The sequence below is a fragment of the Pezoporus wallicus genome, unplaced genomic scaffold (assembly GCF_028554395.1).
Source record: "Pezoporus wallicus isolate ANWC-B61680 ecotype Strahan unplaced genomic scaffold, APGP_CSIRO_Pwel_v1 contig_747, whole genome shotgun sequence".
Classification (NCBI taxonomy): Eukaryota; Metazoa; Chordata; class Aves; order Psittaciformes; family Psittacidae; genus Pezoporus; species Pezoporus wallicus.
In genome coordinates this window covers 3,812,776-3,826,362 of record NW_026638457.1, presented here as the reverse complement: position 1 = coordinate 3,826,362, position 13,587 = coordinate 3,812,776, and the positions used below count along the sequence as shown (strand labels likewise).

At 36.1% G+C, this 13,587-nt stretch overlaps 1 protein-coding gene across 5 annotated transcripts in view; it reads right to left on the bottom strand.

The window, feature by feature from the left end:
* Positions 1-543: 543 nt before the first annotated feature.
* The window catches only part of GRIK2 (glutamate ionotropic receptor kainate type subunit 2), a 402,122-nt gene continuing 389,078 nt past the window's right edge, over positions 544-13,587 (bottom strand). For 4 of the 5 annotated variants that reach the window (XM_057410866.1, XM_057410863.1, XM_057410867.1 and 1 more), the window contains 2 exons: positions 7,411-7,588; positions 1,216-1,363 (listed from right to left, as the gene is read on the bottom strand). In XM_057410866.1, the coding sequence (XP_057266849.1) occupies positions 1,350-1,363; positions 7,411-7,588 (192 nt within the window). In that variant the 3' untranslated portion in view covers positions 1,216-1,349. Of the gene's footprint in view, positions 1,364-7,410; positions 7,589-13,587 lie in introns of all 5 variants that reach the window. The other variant, XM_057410864.1, reaches the window with a different exon arrangement.

Below are 13,587 nucleotides of genomic sequence, written 5' to 3'. Positions count from 1 at the left end.
TATTTTGTTGATAAAAAGTATTACAAAAATTTCCATACAAAAACTATTTTCATAGAAATCTTGCATTTCCACAGAAACCTGAACATTTTTTTTTTTTTCGAAAAAAAAAAAACCTGCTCAAGAATTTTGTTCATTTAGTACTGTGACTGTATTGAAAAATGCAGTCCTCTTTAAAGTTCTCCCCATTCACTTCTTTTAGGTGACTCACTACTTCCAATATTAGTGAGAATTCTTCAGGCTCCATTGAGTTCAATTTGAAGCAGGAACAAGGGTTTCAAAACCCATTCAAGCTAAAATGCAAGCCCTCTACGTGTGAAATACAGTGATTCCCACCCCCTCCCTCTTTTCACAATTAAAGAAAAAAAAGTAATCATTTATATCTAAAGGTTGTAAAATACATTCCTTTGTACCAAGGAAATTTTCATTCATCTAAAACTTGGATCAAAATTATGGAATTTTTTCTTCATTTGTTGCTTTTTTTTTTATTTTGGTGGGTTTTTTTGTTTTGGTTTTTTTTTAGATTAAAGTTCCAGCCCAGGTAAATTTAAGTTACTGATTTATTTTTTTAATTATTATTTATTTACTTAATTCAGTGACACAGACAGTCCAAAAAGTAGGTGAGCACCTCATATCTATCCTTCTAATCATGGGATTCATTTTCTTCGCTTTAACATTTCTCCCATCCAGGAAGCTCATATTGCCTGTCCAGATGGTAGTTTCAGTCTACCAGCAGTCACCAACTCTTCTATGCTTGGAAATTCAGAAGAACATATGGTTTCTTGTTCCATTACAGTTCTGACATATTATGCTTACTAAACTCCTTCCATGGTTAGTATCATCTTGGACATTTATTTTCCATCTCCTGGCAACCGTTGAACTTCAAAAGGAACCTGTAATTTCTCACTGAGACTGCATTTGAAACCAGCCACAAAACTCACATGGAACATTCATTCATTCAGAATGGTGGAAACCCATGACGAACAGTGTAACCCCGCATAACTTGATTGATCCATGATGCTTGTGATTCGAGTCTGGCCATTGCAACTGCTGAAATCACAGAGTCTCTAGTTCATAGACACAGCGGCATGAGGTAACTCATTTATTTTGCACAGGTTGCATATTTCCACAGGAAACATTCTTGCAAGGTTGTTTTGAAAAAAGATGACAGTTTGTGCTTGGGGGATTTGGCTTCCCAGCTCTATGCCATGGTTTCTTTACCCGGCAATCTTCTGTCATTAAATGTGTGCATGTTGATAACTTCTTCTGTTTTCACAATAACTGGGGCCTGTGGCTTGTGTTTTAATCGACGCTGACACTTCAGAGACATCCTTAGCTCCTCTATCATGGCACTACAGAAGGACCTCTACAGAGGGAAATAGAGGAAGAAAAGAAAAAAAAAAAAATCAGTGAGAAATGTCTAGCAATAATATCTAGAAGTAGATTCACTTTATTGTTTAGCCTTGTCAGTCCCATAGGTTTCCTTTGTCTCAGTCTGGAGCTCATAGCAAATTTCTGTCTTTTAAATATTCATTGCATAATAATGGAAATGACTTATCAAGCTGTGATGACTCAGTGAAAAAATCACCTCCAATTATTTGTCTGTCAGCTACTGACTATAGATGCATATGATACATTCAAAAAAATCAAACAAACTGTTAACATAGCTTAGACTTAGAGGATAGAATCTGAATGCAATATATATTAGGTATTCTGTAAGATCTTCTTTCTCATATTTAAAAGTAATAACTTAATTTCTATGTGATTTAAATAGCTGTTCCTCAACAAAACAACAAGCCTTAGTATAGGATGTTTACCTAAATTAATGCTTAAATATGGTTAAAATGCAGTCCAAATTGCTGAAAACTATCATCAAGTCCATTATTTTTAACATCTCCTGTACTGAAACACTTCTTTCGTTATGGAATATCATTTCAGGAGTGTATATTTGAAAACAAGTTCATCTCTTTTTATGCATATTATTGGAAAATTTTAACATGTTTTCACTGAAATCTAGGTCCTCAGAACCATTTTTTTTCATTTTTCAGTGAAGTAAATTTGAAAAGTAAAATAAAATCTCCCTTAGTCCTTCAATCTGACTTAATTCTCAACTGCTAATAGGGTGCTGAGCAAGCTAGCTTCTCCTCAGTGTGAGAATTGGAGTATGGATGAAATATGGAAGTAAGGAAGAAGAGTCTCAGTTTTGGGATATGTGAATTAACAATTTTTATCATATACTTCAACATTTTCTATCTAATGCAGAAATTTATTAACTGAATAACACATCCCAGAGACCAAGACTCTGACAATTGCTCTCACACAAAGCAAATTTGAGGTATAATGTAGCCCTTTGCGTTTTGCTTTCTTAGTAACTAATGAGGAGAAGGAGATGATCATAGAACCTAGATTACTGAAAATATTTCTTGATAAATGTTAGATTTTGTGTGATTAGCAATAGATCATCAGTCGATATATAATTGCCTGATTTATTTCCTAAATCAAGAACTCTGTTTTATCTGTAAACTGTTACATCACCGTTATTAACACAAACCTCAAGTTTGGAGATGAGATCCAGAAATATTTAAGTACCTCACCCTGCCTAGCTCTTTGGGAACCTAAATTGAAACTGTTTATCAAAACCTGCATTCAGGTTTTCATAAACCTTCCAGGGCTGAAGGCACTCTGAGCAGTAAGGCACTCAGTTTTCCACATTAAATTTTATAGATATGTCATTTGGTGGTAGTAAGTAGAAATTCTGCTAAGCACATTGGTGCTTGGCTTAATCTTGGATCCAGTCAGAATTCAGAGAATTCACACTCAAGTTTTCCATGTGTGTCTTTCAATAGTGTATTCTGCTGAAGGAGCTTTAAGCTTCAATGCTCATCAAATGGCTGCAACATAAAAACATTAGGCCATTTCAAGGTAAAAACACTTGGATTTCCACCTACTGATGCTGTTCCACTTGGTACAGAACTGGTAAACAGGTAGAGCAGGAGAAAGGGAGAGAGAAGAGAACATGGGCTTTTTCTGTACGTTACAGATTAGAGCACACAAGGAAAGGCTTCAGTGGTAGTTACTGCTTCAGTGATGAATTCAACATTTTAATGTAAAATTCTGTAAATAGAAGAGTGCAAACATGAGCTGTCTCAGCCACAGGTTAGAACTGAATCTGAATCCCCCAAATCCTGAACAAACGCCTTTTTTCCTTATCCTTTCCGTGAATAAGGGAATTGGCAGGTGGAAGGAAAAGGTAATCTTTGGCTGTGATACCCTTCATTTCAAACATTCCTTTAAGTCTGAAATAAAGAAATGACATCTACAACTAGGAAATGTTTAAGATTTTAGTACAAAAGAGAGGATAGTCAAGCGCAAGACCTTCGGAGGCCAAATTTCAATTAAAGAATTATAATTTCTGGCAGGCATTTCTAGCTGGAGTGACTTCTTCAATGGACGCACATTAACAATAGCTTTTAAAGATGTCCCAGTGACTGGGTTGACATTCAAGACAGAATTTATAGCTTTTTGAATGAGAGGGCTAAAATTTCTAATTGAATGGTCTGAGATGTAATATGTCAGATATTCATGCATAAGGTATCTTTGCTTAACACTGTGTTGAAAGCAGGAAGCTGTACCTACTTCTTATCCAGCTGTACTTTGAAGGAAAACACTCACTTAGACCTTCTTAGACCTTCTCTTTTTTTTTTTTAGAAAGTGCTTTTACTTAACATCAGAACTGCAGTTATGATTACAAATCTGCAATTAACCCCCAAATCTTTCCAAAGGGTACAATTTAATTTAATATTCCCTAATGGATTAGAGGCTAAATTGCTAATGCTTGCATATCTTGGCATTTTCACTATGTGGGGAACCTAGTACATAGCTCTGGAATTTCACAGGGAATCCACTAAGAAGTAAATGCTGCAACTCTCAGCCTTACACCACCTCCAGACATTACTTGGCTCTCACCTCTGGAACAAAGATCTAAGTGAAATATTCTGAGAAACAGAAACCATCTAAATTTAGATATGGTACATTAGCACTTTAAAATTTTCAAGATTGTGTCCCTTTCTTTGCCAAAACATCCAACACAAGTGCCAAAACAGAGTGACTCCTTTTCAAGATGCATTAATCCACCAAAACCTTTGCAAAGATTTGCAAACGCTTATAAGAGGGTATAAATTTTTAGGTAATATCAGTAGAAACAGGATTACAATCAATAGTCAAGAGGTAAGAAGACACATGCACTCGATGCCAACTTTCTGAAATACCGTTCAAATGAGATTTCATGAAACTTGCCAACACATTTTATCTAAGAATGTTACCTTGATCTGAAAACTTATTAAATGAGAAACGTTGGCAAGACTGACAATATTAAAAAGGCAATTAACAAAATTTTCAGATAGCTATTTTATCTAGAAAATTCATTCACTTTGTGTTTTGAAGTTATTTTGCATAAATTAAGTTCATGGGAACTTATCTGCATATATGGTATTAAAAACATTATTTAATTACTTCATTTACTAAGTTTTACATGTCTGCTATGTCTTTTAAAATATCAAATGTCTGAAAACTATAAACAGTATCAGCTCCCAGACAGTACCATTGTTTTGGCAACTGATCACTGAATAGGAGCAATATTACTTTCCCTCTTGCCCCGCGATTTCAGTCACTGAAATAGTTACGTATTTTAAAAAGATTAATTCAAGGTTATATAAAAGCTCACGGCGTGGATGCTTATTCTTCTTTGCCTTGTATCTGAGAAATATAAGGAAGAATTTTCTCACATATTGATAGAAAATCATGTTCAAAAAAAGGTTTACAAAGGATTAATTTATGTTTGACCTTTATTTAATAGGAATTCTTTTATTGCCTGTTTTCTATTCCAATAAGTGTGCAGACTCCATTTTCTGTAGAGTTAGACTTTGTGCTCTTTTACTGCTTTGGAATAATAAGACATGATTTTTTTTGCGACACATTTTTTGTGACAGATAAATGACATTTTCAGATACTATTTTAGAAAATACAACCCAATGTCTTGATCCTGAATTCAATTGACCATTCAGATTTTTGGGGAAAAAGAGTAAAATGTTTACAGAACATACTGACTCTATCTCAAAACTGTTGTCTATCATGAAATAGAGCACTTTTAGTACATATTACATATGACTGCTTAATTCAAAGAAAATAACCTTTTGCCCCAACTTACCTTCCACACTTCAGGCATGTTATGGAAACATCATTTATAATTGATTTTTCACCCACCCTTACAAAATTGCAAGTTTTCTCCTGAAATGTTACCAGAAAGTAAATATTGCCTTCAAGTCATCTTAAATATAATCAAATAGTAGAAAAGTTGAAGAAAGGCATACAGTTCTCTAAACAATAATGCAAATAAATGCAACTATTTGGTTGCAACAAATTACTACAAAATATTTAAATAAAGTTGCAATTCTGAGTGGGGAGTTCAAGTGTTCTAAAAAAATTTTAATCAGAACTGCATTTCTTAACCTTTTAACACAAAGCAATTTTGAAAAGCTCATCTCCTTAAGGACAATAAAGAAGCAACTGATACCTCTTTAATTATTTGCCTCAGCTGACAGCTCTCAAATCATGTAGAATCAAGATGATAATTTTGCTAAGCATTACCACTGTTTGTAATCTATTTAGACAGCTTGTGTATGGTTTTACCGTCTGAGAAAAAATGTACCTCTGCATGTATGTATTGATATGAAAGATACACAATATTTAAACTGTTTTCATTATACTGTGTTACATGAAATCAGAAACGTAATTAGAAATTGTATTAGCATTCATTAGACACATAATTGTGAGACTACTACCACAGATTTTGCTTTTATCAGCCTAAAAAGAGCAACAAGAAGACAGGAATGACATGCCTGCACCACTCAGCATTTTGATTTAAGTGAATACTATTCAATGTGTTTTAAATATAAAAATCTTCGATCAGTTGCTGATTTATATTTTCTCACATTTTATGAACTTAATATAAAGCTGACTGTCAATATTCAATAAGAATGCAAGATTTACTCAAAAGTTCATTACTTCCAGTCTTGTGTGTCAGATATTATCTGTAGCCTTGTTTAATTTTCTTAAAGCAGTAACAGCAGTAATCCTTCATTGCCTTCTTGTATTATGCATCAGTGTTGTAGCATCTAGTAAGATATATCAGTTAAACTGGTTTTCATCCTCTTGAAGTTAATGAGAACGAATGTACAGCCCTAACCTGACCAGCCCTCCTAATCAGTTTCTGCCATTACATGCCACTCCTCCAGGGGTTTTGAATGTGTATATGAAAAACCTGTTGGTCTTAAACCCCCTGGACACCCTCATGGATCCTAGCAAAATGTTGATTTAGGATCATAAAGAGCTGATCAATTGATGGAATGAAAATAACCTCAGAAAAACAGAAATCATATATACACATATATATCTATACACATAATATGGTTACATTAAAAACAATTTCCCACACTTTTCTGATGTAGTACATTTTCAATCCATACCAAGTATAATGCATAAGTACACCACAGTCTAATTTCACATTAAATAGCAGAACATATCACCAACATATTTTCAATTACAGATTTAGCAATTATTGCTTTTTTGGTAGAAATAGAATGAGCAGCTATTTTAGAAACTTATTTTTAAAATAACTTTTTAATTCCAAAATGTATGGGAGATTTCATTGCCTACTTAAATAAAGACACTAATATCAAGCAAAATGATTTTTTTTTTTCATAAACTAAGCTTTTCTTCCACTATAAGTCAACCATACAAAGTTAAGACCAGTAGAGTCTTTCCTTACAGCTTGGTGAAACATGAGGTGTTTCACTCTCTAACTGAATTGAATGTTGATTTTTTCAAGGACTTTTCTATCTATTTCATAAAGAGGATCAACAAGCATCTGATGATACTGACCCTTCCTTTGACAAAACAACACTGAAATAATCTTCTGCAGGTTGAAGTGCTCACTGGGTTTTAGAGCTGTGCAGTGAACTTAGATGACATACAGAACCTCATTGCAGGCCACTTCTAGCAGATGTTGTTAGTGTCTCCCACTGGGACGATAAGATCCGAGCTTGCCTTAAATAATTAGTATCCAAAAACACCAATTCAGCCACTCTCAAATTCTAAAATTTATTTCCTGACAAAACAAAATGTACTCTGGGTGGATGACAGAGACTTCTGGTGAAGCAACTCTGAATCCGTTTAAAGTCTTCTGAAACTGTTTAACCTGGTTCCAGTCTGAATGAATCCTGACAGCTACACTAGTTCCCTATGGCTGATGGGGAGCTCCTATCAGTGCAGAAACCTTTTTCAAAGGTGGCATTGTTTAGCTTTGTCAGCAGCCTTTCTGGCCATTTCACTGACTGTGATGTTTTTCTGACTCACCTGTGGACCTAGGCTGGGGCAGATGGAATTGCATTTGTGTGGTTCCACTCTTTCCTCTCAGAGAAATCCCAGAGGATGGCATAGGACAATTGCTCATCAGCCCCGAGGGCACTTTCTCATGAAGGATTCCACAAGGTTTCATCCTGTCATCTCTCCTTTCAACATGTATATGAGGCCACTGAGGAGATAATGAAATAATTTGGGCTGTGGTGTCATCGGCACACAAATGATACAACAGCCCTACTCTCCAGGACAGTGAGAGAAGGATGGTGCAATCATTTTGTGCTTCCAGGACCTGGCTGAAATAGGGGTATGGTGGCACCTTAATCCTGGGGAGTTTAGGTGCTATGTTGGACAAGAGAAGCATTCAGAAGATAATGTCTATCCTCTTATTCAGTTTATCTACGTATCATTCCATTCCACCTCTTGTGAAAGAGGCTTACAGTCTCAAGATTCCTCTAGATTCCTAAATCTGTTTCTGAATTTTCAAACTGGATCAGTGGTGCTAAGTACTATTTGTCACCTATGATTCAGTCAGTGGTAATAATTTCTACCAGCACTAAACTCGTCACCCCAGCTTCCTCCAGGACACACTACTGCAGTCCATTGCCCCTTGACAATGGCTACAAATGGCTGCCAGGTGTTTAATAAGTGCTGATAGCAATTCACATTACTTCAGCCATGTAGCTGCCGCTGAGCAAATAAATAACAACATATGGTACTGCCTGTGTGATTCAGCATGTTGTCCAATGCAATATTTTAATGGTTCTTTGTGTTGCAATCACAGCTGTGCAGGGTATCTTGCTGCATTTCAGCAGAAATTATCCTGATTGTACTAAAATCAGTGACCTGAGGTCTTGATCTCTCAGCCACTGGATGTAAAAGTTCATTCATCTGTTAAATCATTTTTGATCCTAAATCTAAATTAATTCTCTGATTGTCCAAGGAGGATTGGGTTTGTTGATCTACAGGCATGGTGAAAGGAAGTGATGATGATGTGTAATTAATCCTGTGTAGTGTGAATTTATCTGGATTAAAATACTGCATATAACACCGTATATTTTTATTTGAAAATAAATATTCCACCCTACAGATTCATTTTAGAAAATATATAAAACCTGTCTTACCTGAGTTCAGCTATATCTAAACAGCTTTTTATAGTTTGCTGAGCTCAAGTCCACTGTACATTATTTATATATAGTTGTACCAGTTTTATAGTTCAGTGTGATAGCATAAACTTAATATAAAAGTTGACATGGCCTCAAATCATATTGAACAGAGAGAGACTATTAGTATTAAATTAATGTCAACAGTTTCTAGACTTTTGGAAACACTATTATAGTCCTATCACACTAAATAGTAGCAGAATGGTTAGCATTGGTTTCTCCGTAATATCTGTCAGTCTTCAATATTTTCTCAAGCTAAAAGGCAGCTGAAAGTGCTTGTTATTACTTTGCTGGTTTATACAAAACTCAAAGTAATAAAATCACATGGAGTAAATTGCGTTTACTACTATACTTAGCTATAGTATAGCTGATTAGATAAAAATGCAAAGGTTAATATTTACGTGTTAGAATACCTGTATATACCATATGTTAAAGAATTATATAGGGGAATCCAATAAAAAATTATTAGAGAGACATGAACATTCTGTAATCTGACTTCTTTTTTTTTCTTGAGAATGAAATCTTTTCTTTTTTTTTTTTTCCAGAGGATTAATATTCATGAAGCTACAGTGAGCCTCCTGAAATCGCATTCTTACATTTGTACTTGTGAAATGAGTCAGTTTTACATACATTTCTAATCTTTCTATTTTTTCTTTAATGATAAATCTTAAGATATTAAAAGTACTTCAGAAACAAAGTTCATTACCAAATAGATATTGGTTGCGATGAAATCAAATATCAAAATAGAGATCTTGTTTTCAATGTTTTATTGTTGCAAATGATTTTTTTAAACACCACAGATTGCTTTTTTTCAACTTTTCACCTTTTCCATTTTTGTGTTTTCATCATTTTTTTTCCTGTGAATGATGGATGTATTTGTAGGTTTGTGAAGTTTGTTTTGGTGGAGCTTTCTTTGGGTTTTTTGATTTGATTTGGTTTGGTTTGGTTTTTTGTTTGGGTATTTTTTTGGTTTTTTTTTTTCCAGATTTTTTTTTTTTTAACAGTTTCTTCCATTAAAGAATGTCCTCTAATATGTAGTTAGGTGGTTTCCAAGAGGGCATTTAATTATAATTAATACCTCAAGTACTCTGTACACTTACACACACACACACAAATTAGCCATACAAGTCTGTGCATCCACATAGAGTGCTCAAGGGAGTACAGGATGATAGAAATTCACAATTTTACAGCTGCATAACTGCAAAATGCAATGTGCTAAAGCTGGAGAAACATTTCCTTTTATGAGCTGTCACAGCTGCTGCTCCTTTTCCCAGCTAATATTAAAAATTCTGAGGTTACTCCATTACAAAATGTGGCATAACAATACAGACTACATCACTGACTGTACATTTTATAAAAGTTACTTAGAATACAAATCCCAAAGCTTTTACTTTGATCTACCAAGAATGCCCACATTCTTTTTTTCATCGTAGCCTGAGGAACAGGCTTTTCAACTTTAAAATCTTTTGAACTTGCCTCCCCTGGAAAAAAAAAAAATAAAAAAATCACTAAACTGGGATTTATTTTGGGGTTGTTCCAAAACTATCCCAAACAGCAAAAGCTTTTAGTAGTAAGCCATCAGGAATATTCTCAGAATTCCAATAACACTGACATAACTGCATTTTTTTGCAAAGTAATGAAAAAGACTGTAATGAAAACTAATTTAGTAAAATTTGGAAAAGAAACAGCCAACATAAAATATTCTGGTAGAGTAAGAATGGATCCTAAAAATATTTTCATTGCTCATATTTAATTATTATGGTAATGTTGGTTTCCATTGTAAGATAAGAATTAATACATATCCTGTTAATGAAGAAGCACCCACAATATTTCATTACTGATTAACGTCTTGCTGTAAGAAAATTCCATATAGGACAAGTCACATATATGCATATTGCTCACCTCAATTCTAAAAAGCAGCATTCTAAGACACAACAAATTAATTTATCCTGTTGCAAACAGATTGTAGAAGGACCTTGGCAAATGAACTTATGTTAGCATTTACACTAACTTAGAATCATCGAATCATAGTATCATAGAATAGTTAGGGTTGGAAAGGACCTTAAGAACATCTAGTTCCAACCCCCCTGCCATGGGGAGGGACACCTCACGCTAAATCATATCACCCAAGGCCTCGTCCAACCTGGTCTTGAACACTACCAAGGATGGAGCATTCACAACCTCCCTGGGCAACCTATTCCAGGGCCTCACCGGCCTCACAGGAAAGAATTTCCTTATACCCCATCTAAGCTTCCTCTGTTTAAGTTTTAACCCATTACCCCTTGTCCTATCACTGCAGTCTCTAATGAAGAGTCCCTCCCCAGCATCCCTATAGGCCCCCTTCAGATACTGGAAGGCTGCTATGAGGTCTCCACGCAGCCTTCTCTTCTCCAGGCTGAACAGCCCCTACTTCCTCAGCCTGTCTTCATACAGAGGTGCCCCAGTCTCCTGATCATCCTCGTGGCCCTCCTCTGGACTTGTTCCAACAGTTCCATGTCCTTTTTATGTTGAGGACACCAGAACTGTACGCAATACTCCAGGTGAGGTCTCACAAGAGCAGAGTAGTGGGGCAGGATCACCTCCTTCGACCTGCTGGTCATGCTCCTTTTGATGCAGCCCAGGATACGGTTGGCTTTCTGGGCTGCAAGTGCACACTGCCGGCTCATGTTCATTTTCTCATCAACCAGCACCCCCAAGTCCTTCTCCACAGGGCTGCTCTGAATCTCTTCTCTGCCCAACCTGTAGCTGTACCTGGGATTGCTCTGACCCAGGTGTAGGACCTTGCACTTGGCATGGTTTCATGCCAAAAAAAAATCAAGAAGTAACCATATTTGAGGGAAACACAATCAGGATGTGGCGTCAACTCTATATGTTGACATATACATGATTTTTTCAGCTAAGCAGCCCTTAGCCCCTCATTGCTTCTTGGGAAAGGTGTGGGTCCACTACATTAATAAAACTAGGTTTCAAGAAAACTTCTCAAGCCAAAGCCATCTTCTCCAAAGAAACTATGACCATGATAAGTACAAAGACAAACATTTGCAAGGGTGTCACCAAGAAATACTCTATATGTTCTTGACATTGCCTTCATCAATACTGTGAATTTCATCCTAAAGTTTTCAGCAGTGCACATGCAGTTTCTACCACAGAGCTGATGCTTATGGTAATATCTTATACCTAATCACTATGTGAAGGTGGTATCAAACTGGAAATAATCTCAGAGAAGTCTCAAAAAAACCCCAACAAAACCCAAACCCAAACTCAAACACAAAAATGAAGGAAAGATCAATAAATTCTCAAACTGAGAATCATCAATATATTATGCTAAATATTAATGGTCTTCAAGGTCAATGTTCTCCATGGTCATTATGGTAATAATATGAGGTATACAAAATTTAATGCTTTAAATGAACATAAACCCATAACACACTGAAGCACATCAATAATAAAAAAAAAGGACATAGTAATTGTTTTAAATGGCTTCTATTTCTAATATTGCTTATTCACTGCTCTCTGAGTGCTTGTTAAAATCAAGGAGCAGGTAATTCACCAGCAGAAGCAATTATAAAATGCAAATGACTGGGCATTTATTGTCAAGATTAGCTAGATAAAAAAGGTCTGCTTAATAACTTGTTTACAAGCCAATGACATAATTAGATGGTTGTATCATAAACAATAGAAAAGAATACAAGACTAAAATATTTTCTAAAGGCTGAAATGAAAAAAGCTAATCATTGTGAAATTCTATTAAAAAGTAACAATTAAATTTCCGTCTGAGAAATTAGAAGGCACCACCTTGTGGCTACTTTGCAGGAATGCAGTCAGGATAGTCTGGCCCACCATCTCGTCCTACCCCTTCCTTCTGTGTCAACAAGAAAGTCAAAATTCTGCTTTACACAAGCACAACGCTTTATCCTTCCCAATACTTTCTCTGAAAAAAATCACTGAAACTATGTACTAGGTAGGCTTATAGGGGTTATTTAGCTCAAAATACTCACACAGAATCACACACAGAATCCTAAGGGTTGGAAGGGACCTCAAAAGATCATCAACCCCCCTGCAAGAGCAGGGTAACCTAGAGTACATCACACAGGAACTTGTCCAGGCAGGCCTTGAATATCTCCAACGTAGGAGACTCCACAGCCCCCCTGGGCAACCTGTTCCAGTGATCTGTCACTCTCACAGTAAAGAAATTTTTCCTGATGTTCACATGGAACCTCCTATGCTCCAGTTTACACCCATTGCCCCTCGTCCTGTCACTGGACATCACTGAAAAAAACCTAGCTCCATCATCCTGACACTCACCCTTTACATATTTGTAAACATTGATGAAGTCACCCCTCAGTCTCCTCTTCTCCAAGCTAAAGAGACCCAGCTCCCTCAGCCTCTCCTCATACAGGAGATGTTCCACTCCCTTAATCATCTTTGTGGCTCTGCGCTGACTCTTTCAAGCAGTTCCCTGTCCTTCTTGAACTGTGGGGCCCAGAACTGGACACAATATTCTAGATGCAGCCTCACCAAGGCAGAGTAGAGGGGGAGGAGAACCTCTCTTGACCTACTAACCACACCCTTTCTAATGCACCCTAGGATGCCACTGGCCTTCTTGGCCACAAGGGCACATTGCTGGCTCATGGTCACCCTCCTATCCACCCCCAGGTCCCTTTCCCCTTCACTACTGTCCAGCAGGTTAACCCCCAACCTGTACTGGTACATGGGGTTGTTCTTGCCAGATTATCACATTACTCAAATGTGTGTTTGGTGTAGACAGCAAATTCAGAATTATTGGCAATCGGAGCAATCAAGGCTTATTTAACTGATGTTTAGGTTATGATTATGTAAGAAAAACTTTGTTGGTGTTATTATTTTAGTATACTCTAAGATTTAATCTAGTATTTTGTATTATGAGAAGCCTATAGCCAAATCTCTCTTTGTGAAACAAACAGGGTACACTGATATGTCTCATTTCACATTATTTGAAGTACTAAACAGTTCAAAATTAGTAAACTGCACA